The 13,462-nt window shown below is 40.4% G+C and overlaps 1 protein-coding gene across 4 annotated transcripts in view; it reads left to right on the forward strand.

The window, feature by feature from the left end:
• EPG5 (ectopic P-granules 5 autophagy tethering factor) overlaps positions 1-13,462 on the forward strand; it is a 98,810-nt gene that overhangs the window by 25,135 nt on the left and 60,213 nt on the right. For all 4 annotated transcript variants that reach the window (XR_013995313.1, XR_013995314.1, XM_081079135.1 and 1 more), the window contains exons 11-16: positions 1,902-2,059; positions 3,209-3,363; positions 5,046-5,186; positions 7,699-7,863; positions 9,912-10,031; positions 10,671-10,930. Coding sequence is in view for 2 of the 4 variants with exons in the window: in XM_081079135.1 (XP_080935261.1) it covers positions 1,902-2,059; positions 3,209-3,363; positions 5,046-5,186; positions 7,699-7,863; positions 9,912-10,031; positions 10,671-10,930 (999 nt within the window). In the remaining 2 variants the exon portion in view is untranslated. The remainder of the gene's footprint in view (positions 1-1,901; positions 2,060-3,208; positions 3,364-5,045; positions 5,187-7,698; positions 7,864-9,911; positions 10,032-10,670; positions 10,931-13,462) is intronic.

Genomic DNA, 13,462 nt, shown 5'->3' on the forward strand with positions numbered 1-13,462 from the left:
AGCACCTGTCCCCTGAAGCTGGCCTGCTCCTGGGGAAGAGTCTTCCAGCTCCGATCTCCTGTCACTGGTTTTTGTGCTGTTTCGCTGAGGCAAAACTCTCAGCTCGGTTGCTTACTAGCTTTTGTATTCTGAGCTGTGAGCCAGCCTGTAACATTATATTTGTAATTAACAAAGATAATAACTGTTTTAAACTTTAAAATATTGAGAACTATTGTTCTTGAATGTAATTTATTTTAGGAAATTTATTTTAGGGAAGAAATTATATGAGAAGTTACGTATTTCAGGCCATGAAATTTAAATTTTTTTGGCACTCCAAAGGAAATTTCTGACAGTAACTATCCCCCCGCAACCTAGAAGACAAACCAAAACCAAATGACAGATAGCAGAAACCTAAGCCAGACTTACTACGTGTCTGCCATATAGGGAATTTCGTAGCCAGACATACGCACTTGCTTGTGACATTACTTTTAAGGCCTCTACAATTTTCCCTGATTGTTTTGGGATCCGTTATACAAGAGTGTCAGGCGCCATGAGAAATGTTACAATAATTATTTATTAAGATAGAAGCCTGGCTCACCTAAACTTAGAGAAGTTTCTTCAACTTTTGCTTAGGAGTTTAGCTGGTGGTTCAGACCATAAGTGGCCTGATGGCTCATAGACGTGGGTTAGGCAAGCACTGCTTCTTTGTCTTTTTCTCTTAATAAGCTTTATTTATTTTTAATTGGCCAATTAGTAGTTTTGCCTGAAATATGGCAACAATTTTTGCATGCCTCCCTGTTTTATGTAGGATTTTTTGAGATAAAATTCACATAGCATAAAAATTTAACCCGCATTTGAGTGTTGACTGTTTTCGAGATACTGGTCTGGGTACCGGGACTCTGGGTTACATACTGCTCTATACAAAGGTGAACAGAACCTGCTTTCTGCTCTCAAATGGTTGTGGTTAGCATGTGTACATAAATCACAGTACCCTGAGCTGCTGCTCACTGTGTGGTTTGAGGACCACATGAGCCTGAGTTGCCTGGGGTGACTGTAAATAGTGCACATCCTTGGGCCCCAGCTGTGACCCACAAAACCAGGATCTTGGTAGGCAGGCTTTCAGAGAACAGGAGCCTGCATTTCCTACGAAGTCTGCGGGTGATTTTTCTGCGGCCTATTGCTGTGTGAGAACCACTGGTACAGGGAATGATAGTGCCCAGGTCGGGCGTGGATGGGATTCTATAATAGTGCTGAGGAGGAAGTCAGAGGAGGGCTTCACAAATGGAGCGATGGGGCTTGGAGGCTGGTGGTTCTGTCCAGGCTTGTCCAGGAGTGGCCTCGTTCTGAGTGCACAGAGGGCTCTGGTTGGACACATGGGTCTGAGCTAGGTTGTGGAGGCCTTTGAACGCCGGGCCAAGGAGCTTGAACTTCACTTGGTGATGACTGAGGAGTCCCTGGAGGGCGTTCAAGTCCCCTCCCATCTACTACGTGTGCGCCTGTATGCGGGCGCAGGCCCTTACATCCACAGCCATGCAGCCTGTCCGTCACCCACGTCTTAAAAGGCTCTTTGGTTCAAAACCCAGCTCTGCCTCCTACTACCACCCTCTCTGTGCCTTAACCTCACGTATGAACTGGGGATAATATCGATAACAGTACTTGCCTTGGTTTTCGTGAGGATGGGATGAGATGCTATATACATGACGTGATTAGAACAGTGCCTGGCACAGACCCAGAGCTTTATGTGCATTCCTGTTGTCGTTATCCATCTTCGAGGTGTTTATGCCTGAAGCATGTTAGAAAAATTGCTATAGTGGGATTTAAGAATTTTTTTTCTTTCCCGTTAGAGCTGAAGTTTTATCTGCTTTCTTAGTGTGGTGAAGTTGACGGACATAAAATGATTCCTGCTTTTTTAAATCATGCAGACTTGGCATTTGGCTGTTTATGTCGGAAATGCCCTTCGGGACGCTGTCGGTCCAGATGCTCTGGAAGCTCTTCTACCTCATGCACCAGGCGGAGAGCGGGGATCTGGGGAAGCTCTGCACTGCCCTCCCGCCCGCTGAGTGCAAGAAGCGTCTTCAAGGTACAGCCGTGCCGAACCAGGCCGCGTCCATCTTTGCTTACCTGCGTGTCTGTTGTCTTCATTGCTTTCTTCTCTTTACTTTTAGAAGGACTAAGAGAGGATGTTTTTACTCTGGGTACTGGTGGGATCATTTTGAAATTCAATAAAACGGATTTGGCTTATTAGAATGATAATTCCAATTTTCGTTATCCTTTGGACAGTCATTCCTATGACAAACGCAGTCGGGATGGGAAATGAAAGTTGACTTGGTCAGTGCCCCATGGAGTTATTCTGACAATCCAGGAAATTTGCTTCACTGCCTTTGATTTCTCAAGTTCGTACACACAGGAAAAGAATTGTTGGCTTGTTGCCTTCTTGCTGTGAAAAGTTCCATCAGAAAATATGTTTTCTAACAGACTCTTTTTTTCCTCCCTGCATACAACTTGCCTTTGCAGTATTTAGTTTTCTGGCATGTGTTGCAAAGCTGTTTGTCAGTACTGTCCCCTAGTAACAAAATGTCATGTGGTATCCTCTGAGAAACTGGCAAAACATATATACTGTGTGTCCCAGTATTTCATTCATCGTTTTAATTTTTTGCCCTAAATTTTATAATCAAATCTCTCTTGTTCGGAATGCCATGTTTGTGCTGATAGTTTGCCAGTCTTACCAGTTTTCGTCAGTAGGTTGTCACTCATGTGCCTGACAATTACCAAGTAGCTTCAAGTGTGCCTTGGAAGATGTCTCCCTAGTGACAGTAGTAGTGCTTTGCAGTTGACAGAGCACTTCACCAATGACATGGCATTTAATCTTAAATATCCTTTTGAGACAGATGAGGAAACAGGCTTGGAGATGTTAAATGTTGCCTCTGAGGCTACATTATATTTAGAGCTGGAGTTTTATCTGGCCCAGACTTCTTTCTGATGTTTGTAGAAATCCATTCTGGAACACAGAGTGTTTTTTTTCCTTTTTTCTTTTAGCAAGAAAGAAGTTAAAGTTTAATAATGCATATCTCCTGCATACACGGGAAAGACCCAGGAACACTGTGTAACTCCAGAAAGAGCTTTTGTATCTTTAAATATTTCTAAACGTCTTTTAGTTTTATATCTTCTTTTTCTCTGGAAGAGTAAAGTGATATATATTTATTCTTTCCCCATTTTAATTTTCTTACAGATCCAGAACATTTTGTGAACTTTGCGAAGTGCCTTTCTTCCATGAATAGCTCGGAAGAGATTTGCCTTCTGACGACATTTGCTCAGATGGCTCAGGCCAGAAGAACAGATGTGGATGAAGCCTTCATAAAAATTATCGTTCTGGAGATATATGAGGTTAGAATATGAAGTTTTAGAAGTCAGCTGAAAAACATTTTCTTTTGGATTGTCCACCTATCGATTCTTTGGGGACTGCTTTTTTTAAAAAACGTGACTCCACGCACGGGAGGAGAGAGAGAATGAGAGGAACATGATTTCGCTATAGGGGGTATTGAAAATATGAATCATACCCATTCCATTTCCCCCTCCTATCTCTTCACATTTGATACTGAGTTTTGGTAAGAAGTAGACAGTCTGGCACAGCCTGACACTCAGTTTTTATACTGTCTGTTCTCGTCTCCTCCTTCCCCTCCGACCCTGCCAGTCACGTGAAATGTTTAAATGAAATGGTGGAAAGAATACTGAATCTAGAGTTAGAAGGCCTGGGTTTGTTTTAAATCGGCTATTAATTGCCCATCTCACATCAGAAAAGATGCCTTAGCACTCTGGGCTTCAGTTTCTTCATCTCTAAAATGACAGGCTGGGATGAGATCCTTTTCCGCTGAGCCGTCCCTTAGCAGTGGAGGAGAGTACATTTTGGACCCGTAGATATCTAGGGACATAACCCAAAATGGTTGCCAAAACATTCATTGGAGTTTTGTGTGTATTACAAAAAAAAACATGCCCGTTTTCAATTTAGGCTATCATTTATCTATTTATCTTCATAAAAAATATTTTCTCCAAAATAGTCAAGTAAACTCAGGTAAAATTGTGTTTGAAGAAGATTCTCAGAGCTTATCATCCTCCACCCAGCACTCCAGTTTGAGAACGACAGAACTGGATGAGTTCTTTTCCAGGATCAAATACTCTATGAAGCTGTTCTGATACTTCTACTTTGTAACCATGCATGAGGTTAAAGCCTGGATGGATCTGGAATTCCAGACTATCTTCATGGTGTGAAAAAATTGAGGGGGAAAGAAGGTATATTTTCACATACATAAAATTGCATTTCTTTTACAATGGATCTTGGCATTCTCCGGATCCATTGCTAAAGTAATATTTATGCTCTTGAATAATAATGTGCTCTTCAAGTATTCTGACCAGTATTCATAGTAAAAATTACATTCTATGTTACCTTCTGAAACTGTGTGTGTACATGTGTAAGCACATGCGTGAATTGAAGCAATACTTAATCTTACGGGATGCACTCACATTTTTCTATTCTATTTTACTTTACTGTTATTTTTCTGTTCTATTCCATTGTATTAAAAAATGTTGGGCATTGGCATCAATGGATTGTAGCCTGTATCTTGGAAGACATTGTTCAAGAGGAGTTGGTAAATGCTGATATTTTAGATGCTCTTGTAGTTGGGGATCTTATTTTGTAGGAATAGACAGGTATTTCCGTGAAATGCATTCTGATTCTCATCATTTTAGTGATTTTCTCAAATTAGGAAAGTTTTGACACAGAAGGGATTATTTTATTGCTACCTTGGGATGTACTTTCCGCATCCAGCACTTGAAGTCATTGTTACATAGTAGTTGCCTTTCCCTTGATTCCCTCTCCTCCCACCTTCCAGCCTCAGGGTAGACACTTTGTTCTCTGAAGTTCTGACATCTTTCTGAACCCAGTGTGAACTGAGACTCAATGTGAGATTCTTTCTGCTTTACTTGAAAACGTCCTAAATAAATTATGGAAATGAATTTTGACTGGTAATTGGTATTAAAAGTACTCTCTCGCCACTCCCTCCCACTTTTAGGTATCTTATGTCACCCTGTCTACCAGAGAGACTTTTTCAAAGGTTGGTCGAGAGCTTTTAGGGGCCATCACTGCTGTTCACCCTGAGATAATTTCTATCCTTTTGGATAGAGTTCAAGACACCATTGACCAGGTTGGAATGGTAAGCACTGATTTTGTTTATTTGTTTGTTTGTTTTGCCTTTTTTCCATTTGAATCCCGGAGTAATGGAACAATAGGAAAAAAGCAAGGATATTGGGAGTGAGTCATCGGCACAACAGGATGAAGAGAACATTTATTGTGTCCCAGGCTCTGTGCCATTCATTATGCCTACTTGGGATTAGCTGATGCTTATAAAAAGCTGTGATTGCTTTTCTTTAATCTCCTCAAAGTGACCTTTCTGCCTCCTCCAATAACAGGTTTCTCCTTTAAATAATTCACTATAAAGCCTACCGTTTATTAACCGTTTTTATTTCATAATTTTGTTTGGCTTTCATAATTCTTATATTTTGTACTTGGAAGAAACAACGTTGATTAAGAAACAAGGCACTTTTAAATCAGTTAAAAGCAAAATTAAAAGCAGTAATTTAAGTTGAGCAAGAAGGGTATAGACTACTCTCATTTGTCACTATCACTTTTATAATCTTTATGTAGTTTTTAGTAATAGCTTTATTGAGATATAATTCATATATCATACAATTACGTATTTAGAGTATACAAGTCAATGATTTTCAGTACATTCACATATGTACAACCATCACCATCATCAATTTTTTTTTTTTTTAAAGATTTTATTGGGGAAGGGGAACAGGACTTTATTGGGGAACAGTGTGTACTTCCAGGACTTTTTTTCCAAGTCAAGTTGTTGTCCTTTCAGTCTTAGTTGTGGAGGGCGCAGCTCAGCTCCAGGTCCAGTTGCCGTTGCTAGTTGCAGGGGGCAAAGCCCACCCTCCCCTGTGGGAGTCGAACTGGCAACCTTGTGGTTGAGAGGATGCACTCCAACCAACTGAGCCATCTGGGAGCTCAGCGGCAGCTCAGCTCAAGGTGCCGTGTTCAATTTTAGTTGCAGAGGGCAGAACCCACCATCCCTTGCAGGACTCAAGGGATTGAACTGGCAACCTTGTGGTTGAGAGTCCATTGGCCCATGTGGGAATCGAACCGGCAGCCTTCGGAGTTAGGAGCATGGAGCTCTAACCACCTGAGCCACCGGGCTGGCCCAAAGAAATAATTTTTTTTTTTTTTCATTTCATCTAACTAGTTGAATTTATTGGCACAGAGTTGTTGGTAATATTCCCTTGTTAGCCTTTTAATGTACATGGGGTCTTTCCTGATAGCCTCCTTTCATTCTTGGTGGGCAGATACATGCTATACCATTATTTTATGTAGCTGGGATAGGTACTTTTCTCTCCAGATCTCATTACTATACTCATTGATTTAGTACCATCATTTTGCTCTTTCTGTCAGATACCAGATAAAGGAGGATTTTTTTAAAATAACTATTTTACTATTTTATTCAGAATATTCAAGACTTTTATTAATAAATCCTCATGAAAACTTAACTAAATATACATACAAATATACACACAGAAAGAAAAGGAAAGATCTCTTTAAAATTCATTCTTTCTACTGTTCTTTCACATTTTGTTTTGTGTCCTATGTAGGAACCTGAAAAATGCTGGTATGTATGTTGTAGACTTGTGTTGTCTAATACATGTAACTGTAGAGCCCCTGAAATGTAGCGAGCCCAAATTGAGAATCATTATAAGTATAAAGTATTCACTGTGTTTTGAAGACTTAATGTGAACAAAAAATGTAACATACCAATAATTTTTGTAATAGTTACATGTTGAAATAATATTTTGGACATACTGAATCAAAATATATGATTAAATTAATTTTATTTGTTTCTTTTGACTTTTAAAATACGTGACTATTACAAAAATTAAAATTACTTTTGTGACTTGCATTGTATTTCCATTCCATAGCATTTTTCTAGAGATTATAAATGAATAGCTCTTCTGATCAGTCTCCCTTAAAGGAAACTGTATTAAATGAAACTAGATTTATCTTAATTTGCATACATGGATATGTTATTTAAAAAGTGGCGCTATAGAATTCTTGTAAACAGGATTTTAAATTTATTATAGAATCTCTCATATAGATAGAAAAGTAGAGAAGTATGGTGAATTGCTGTGTATCTGACATCCAGTTTCAACAATTACCAGCTCATGGTTGATCTTGTTTCATTTTGATCTCCATCCACTCCTTGCTCCTCCTCCCTAGAGTGTGTTGAAGTTAATAGAAATATCTTTTTAAATAACATAGAAGAAATAATTATTTAAAGTGCTCTTTTTGTAAAATGAATTACCTACCCCTGATTTGTCATGACTTTAAATTTGGATCTTAGTATGGTAGTTTTTCTAAACAGAAGTATACCAATGTACATATTGAAAAAAGATTGACCTTTGTAAAGTATTGCAAAATGTGCCTTTGGTGTATCATTAGTTTCAGTGTTCATTTGATTTGATTGTCCATTTCATTTGTCTAAAAATCAAACAAAACTCCACCTTTTTTTGGAGAAAAAGTTTTGCAAGCAGTTCATAATGTAGTATTGTAGTAATATAGGGTATTCCCTAACTTTTAATTTTAATTATTATTATTTTCTTTTTAATAAGGTCTCTTTATACTTGTTTAAAGAATTGCCTTTGTATCTTTGGCGACCTTCTTCCTCTGAGATAGCTGTGATTCGGGATTGGCTGTTGAATTATAACCTGACAATGGTGAAGAACAAATTGGCCTGTGTTATTCTAGAAGGACTGAATTGGGGATTTGGTGAACAGGTATGTGTTAAAACCATTCCCTAGAGACTGGTGGTTCTACATTCATCAGTTTCAAAGAAACGTTTTCTCAAAACATCAACATTTTTGAGTATCATTTGCAAAGTCTGCAAATTCTTTTAGCTGTGTCAGAGTTTAGGATCTTCTCTTTAATTCTGTTTTGCAGAGTGAGCATCTTCTAAATGAAGATAAATTGTTCCACACCCAGAGTTCTTCATTTTATAGATGATTTCTTTATAGATCTGTTGTTTTATCTCTGGCTCTTTACTGCAGTTCTTCTTAATTGCCTCTCCTGGGTTTTGTCTTGCATATCATTGCCAGATTTGTCTTCTGAAGCACTGTGCATTGGTTAAGAGCCTGAGCTCTGAGCCAGCCTGCCTGGGTTCGGATCCCAGCTGTGTCACCTGCTGGCTGTGTGACTCTGACCAAGCTTCCTGAACTCTCTGGGCCTCAGTTGCTCTTCTGTAAGCATCAGTATTGATGAGCTTGCTTCATAGGGTTGTTGTAAGGATTCAACAAGTTAAAACACATGTGAAGTTTTTGGCACATGTGAAGTACTCAGTGGTGATAGTTTCATTAATAGTTTATTATTATTAAGGGCTTGCTACCTGTCATGTCTCTAAAGATGTCAGGTCAAGTGATTTTGACTGTTAAACCATTCCTGCCTCTTTACCCTAGGCTTTAGTTGGCTCCTTGATCAAAATATTTAAAGATTTTAAAGGGAAAATGAGAGAGAACTCAGTCCTCTCCAACTGTGTGCCAGCTTTTGTTCTGAGCAAGTCATTGAGGCCAGGCAGCCATCGTGTGTGGTTTGCATGGCTATGACCCCTGTACAGAGGAGGAAACTGAAGCCAGGGAGCTTTTCCCCCATGGTGTCCCTGACCATGTGGGACTTCTCTCTCTCACATGCTGGTGGGTGAGGCTGCAGGGGCTGGTCTCTGCTTGTGAACAGAACCCCAGGCGCCTCTCTCCCAGAGAGCTGCATGAAGACTCTGCTGTGAGAGTCTCCTTGCTCCTTTGTTAGAGCTAGAAAAGTCATCTTTTATGAGAGGGATAAGGAATGCACTTCTTCAGAGGAAGACTGGATAGGAAATTTGACAGAACTTCAGGTTCCTGAAGGAATATTTTTACCTGTGTTGTTGAATATTTTTTTATATTTTCAATGATGGTAGAACAAAAAAAGGGACTATAGACTTAAATATTAAGTATCTTCCTGTTTTATAATAATTAAACATCTTCCTCTTTTGTGGCAATGTCCTTAAACTTATAACCCAAAGTCTTGAAGAGATTCTAGAGTGGGGAAGGGGGTTACCTTCAAGGATACATTTTATGGCTTGGGTCTGGGATGACTCAGGTCCATACCTATCTGGGTGCAGTGAAATGGTTCTTTAAGATATCAGTTTGTGTTTTTTTTAATTTATTGGGGTGACAATTGTTAATGAAATTACATAATTTCAGGTGTACAATTCTCTATTACATCATCTATAAATCCCATTGTGTGTTCACCACCCAGAGTCAGTTCTCCTTCCATCACCATATATTTGATCCCCTTTACCCTCATCTCCCTCCCCCCAAGTTTTTTTTTTTTAAGATTTTATTGAGGAAGGGGAACAGGACTTTATTGGGGAACAATGTGTACTTCCAGGACTTTTTTCCAAGTCAAGTCGTTGTCCTTTCAGTCTTAGTTGTGGAAGGCGCAGCTCAGCTCCAGGTGCAGTTGCCGTTTCTAGTTGTGAGGGGCGCTGCCCACCATCCCTTGTGGGAGTCGAGGAATTGAACTGGCAACCTTGTGGTTGAGAGCCCACTGGCCCATGTGGGAATCGAACCAGCAGCCTTCAGAGTTAGGAGCATGGAGCTCCAACCGCCTGAGCCACCAGGCTGGCCATTTTTTTTTCATATTGTCATTTTAAAACTTTATTGTTAGGGGATGTGATTTTTGGAAAATTTAGTTTCTGTGTCCAACATCCCTTTTACTATTCTGCCTAGTCTTTTGGTTCAGATATACATATATCTCAAGATCGTATCTTTGTGGTTATTTTTCTCTTTAATAGGATACCCTTCATCTGGATCAAGCAGTCCATGCTGAAGTGGCTTTAATGATTCTCGAAGCATACCAGAAATACCTTTCACAGAAGCCATATGCTGGGCTTCTTTCTGAAAGTATGAAGCAGGTATTTCCTTCTCTTACATATTGAGGACTTATGTCTTTATTATAAATGGCTTGGGTGGATAAAGTTACAGTGTTTACCCTCAGGTTTCCTAATAACATTTCTGGCAATTTAATATATTGAAATTCAGTTCTATGGTTGGATAAAGATTTTTCTTTAAGAAGTAGTCTATATGTGACTATTTTAATATTGTGGAATTAGAGTTGAGCTACAGTGGTGTGCTGGAGCTGGCTTATACTGGCCCAGGAAAATGTCAGAAACTTTGCAAGCCGGGTTGTTAACCTGTTAGTAGGTTGAAATTGACCATGGTGGGAGTTTTTTGCACCACCAAAATTGGCAAACGTTATAAATGAGCTCCCTGCACTCCAGCTAGTTATTAAATTTATTTACCAGCACACCATTGTTGTGTAGCAACTTTTATATTATGACTCTTTTGGTTGAGTTGACTCACCTTGACTAGCAAGTAAGCAGAAGTAGTCACTGTGAGAAATGACTTTTTGATTTAGTGTCACAAACACCGAGTGCCACTGAGTAACATGTTCTCACTTTCGAGGGCATCGATCACAAAAGGAGATGGATGGGTGAGCCTGCTGACTTAATGTGTACGTGACTAATGTGGTTTAAAATAAATAATTGTTTCAGGTTTCATATTTGGCCAGTATTGTTCGATACGGAGAGACACCTGAGACCTCATTTAACCAGTGGGCCTGGAACTTGATCTTGAGGTTGAAATTGCACAAAAATGACTACGGAATGCAGCAGAATCGTCCAACTGTCCCCTTCTCCAGCACTGTGCCTGACATGACAGAGTCACCCACGTTTCATCCTCTCCTGAAGGCTGTTAAGGCAGGCATGCCCATTGGCTGTTACCTGGCCTTAGCTATGACGGCCCTGGGCCACAGGTACATTGTTGGAGCCGAACCTCTAGGGTCGCTGAATCCTGTAGTCAGTGATTGTGGAATCTCATCTGTCACATGCCAAGGTCTGAGGCCCCCATCAAACCTGGCTAGGGGGAATCAGGGCCAAATCATAAGCCTGATGAATAGCTGATCAAGGGGAAATGCTGCCCAAATTCATACAAGACAGATTTGTACCAGAAGAATCACTGGGTTACATAATGAGGAGAGTTACACGTGTCGCCCAGAGTGGAATGTTCATGTCAGCAGTAGATACGCTTTCTTCCTCAGATTAATGATCAATGTAAGTGGTCATATGTACTGAATTTTAAAGTGATGGCAGCCTAACTCCAATTCCAATTGAAGGACAATGTGCCCAGGGGAATGAAATGCCTGATGAGGCCACATGCCTCTCTGGCATGAGCCCATAGCTGCCTGTGTTTCTTCCACTGGAATATTTATCACACTGTATTGGAGTTGTCTGTAGGGATCTTCTCTGAGGTTACGACCCAGAACTGTGTTTGTGTTGCCACTTTAGCCTTAGAGGTGAAGACTGTATCTGGTGCAGTAAGTAACGGAAGGAAGGAATGAATTCTTAGGTGGTTAAAAGTGTTAAAAGTCTTTTTCTTTAAGATTATCTTCCTCTGATATGCTATTTTTTCTAGTCTCACCTTTTTTTTTTTTTTTTAATAAAACCTCTGACCTATGCTTTCTGATTCTTGTGTTTTAGACCCACTGTACGACCTTTTCATCATCCTGATTTCAGTAACTTGTTCCACATTAAGTATCTTTTCAGTGGGATGCCAGTTATCCTACCAGCCGTTAGTGTTCAGCTTTGTGCTACCAAGTAGGAGAGACGTGGAGGTGTTAGGTAGTTACCTTCAGGTTGTTGAAAGCTTAGTGGAGATGGTAGACATAAAATAATTGGCAGTACCAAAGATACACTCAAGGCCTGGTTGGTGTGTACAGAGTAGTGGCTCTGAACTCTGCTGCTGTTTAAGTCACGTTTGGAGTGATTCTAAAAAATACCAGTTCAGGGAAGAGGTAACTGCTCTAATCCTGATCTCATTGGCCTGGGGCCAGTGCTCCAGGTGACCTAATGCACAGCCTAGACTGAGAACCGCTCAGTATGAGCAGGAAGAATTTAAAGGACGGAGCATCATTAGAGCGGGTTACCTCCATGGAGGAGCTAAGCTTTGCAGAGGAGTGTTAGAGAAGGCGTCCTAGGCTCAGGTGCAGAGTGGTGGCACTCACTTCTCCAGGGGATCGGTGCCCAGTGTTGGAGAGTCACCCCAAGGGCCACCCCCCCCAACCCCCGCAGTGTGTGTGGATTCTGAGCAGCACCCTCACTGTACTGTAGTGTCAGTTTGTGTCCCCCTCTCCTTGTGGACTGCGTGCTCCTTCCAGGTAGGGGCACTATCTCATTTATCTTTGTGTCGCCCGAACTTGTGCTTAGTAGGTATTTGATTGAATGAGTGTGGGAAGGAGCACCAGGTGTCTGAGGGAGTAGGAGAGGAGGAAGAAACACTCCCGACTGAGTCCCGTGATTCATGTTGGTGAATGGAGCTAATCAGCTAGGTCAGTAGGGCCAAGTTATGGACACATTTGAAGGCCAAATGACAGGCTAGAGTTGATCTGCTAGGAAGAGGAGAGATGTTATATAGGCCTTTCGGAAGGCACTCTACATTGTCTCCAGTAGTTCTAGTGTCATTCACTGTTTCCTGTGTCTCAGGTCCCTCATTTTTAAGATGGAACTAATAATAGCATTGGCTTTTTGAAGCTCTAGTGAGTTATAATACATAAACATGCTTAGAACAGTGTCTGTGGATTCTTTGAATGTAGTGCTCTGAACTTGTTTCATGATTTCTCTAATTTCTTGTATCGGTTTTGCGTCTGCAACTCTGTATTCACTGACATGCTCCAGGTCCTCTCTAAAGATAAATATTTTAGTTCTAATTACTGTATCCTGAACGGGAGTGAGGGTGAGCATAAAGGTTCAGGGCTGAACTCGAGAGTGAAAACTCCACTGTGATCATCTGGGATATATATATATATATATATATATATATATATATACACACACACACACACATATATATGTATATATATATATACTAGAATTGGCTTAAGGCAATTTTATGAATGCTCTTCAGGTTTGAGATAGAGTATGCAGTAACATAAGTTGTACATATGAATATAACATCACAGATAATTCAGAGGACAGTAGTCAAAAAAATTACTCGGAATCTTTCCACCCTAATACAACATTTTTTTTTTTTTGGTTATTTTTCTGTAATTTTTCCTTTGATCTTTTTTAGAGTTATATGTATAATTTTATATATATCCTTTGTTTTTCACTGTTTTTCCTCCCCCTTGCACGTTCCCCCCCACCCCCCACTCCAGTTCAAGCTCAGTCTAGTTGTGTAGGGCACAGCTCCCTGGCCCAGGCTGGTGTTATGAGCCTTGCGCTCCTCCCAGCTGAGGCCGTCAGTCACCGGTTGTCGGTCGGGTCGGCTGCTCACAGCAGCTCATGGCAGT

The sequence above is a fragment of the Rhinolophus hipposideros genome, assembly GCF_964194185.1.
Source record: "Rhinolophus hipposideros genome assembly, chromosome: 17".
NCBI lineage: Eukaryota > Metazoa > Chordata > Mammalia > Chiroptera > Rhinolophidae > Rhinolophus > Rhinolophus hipposideros.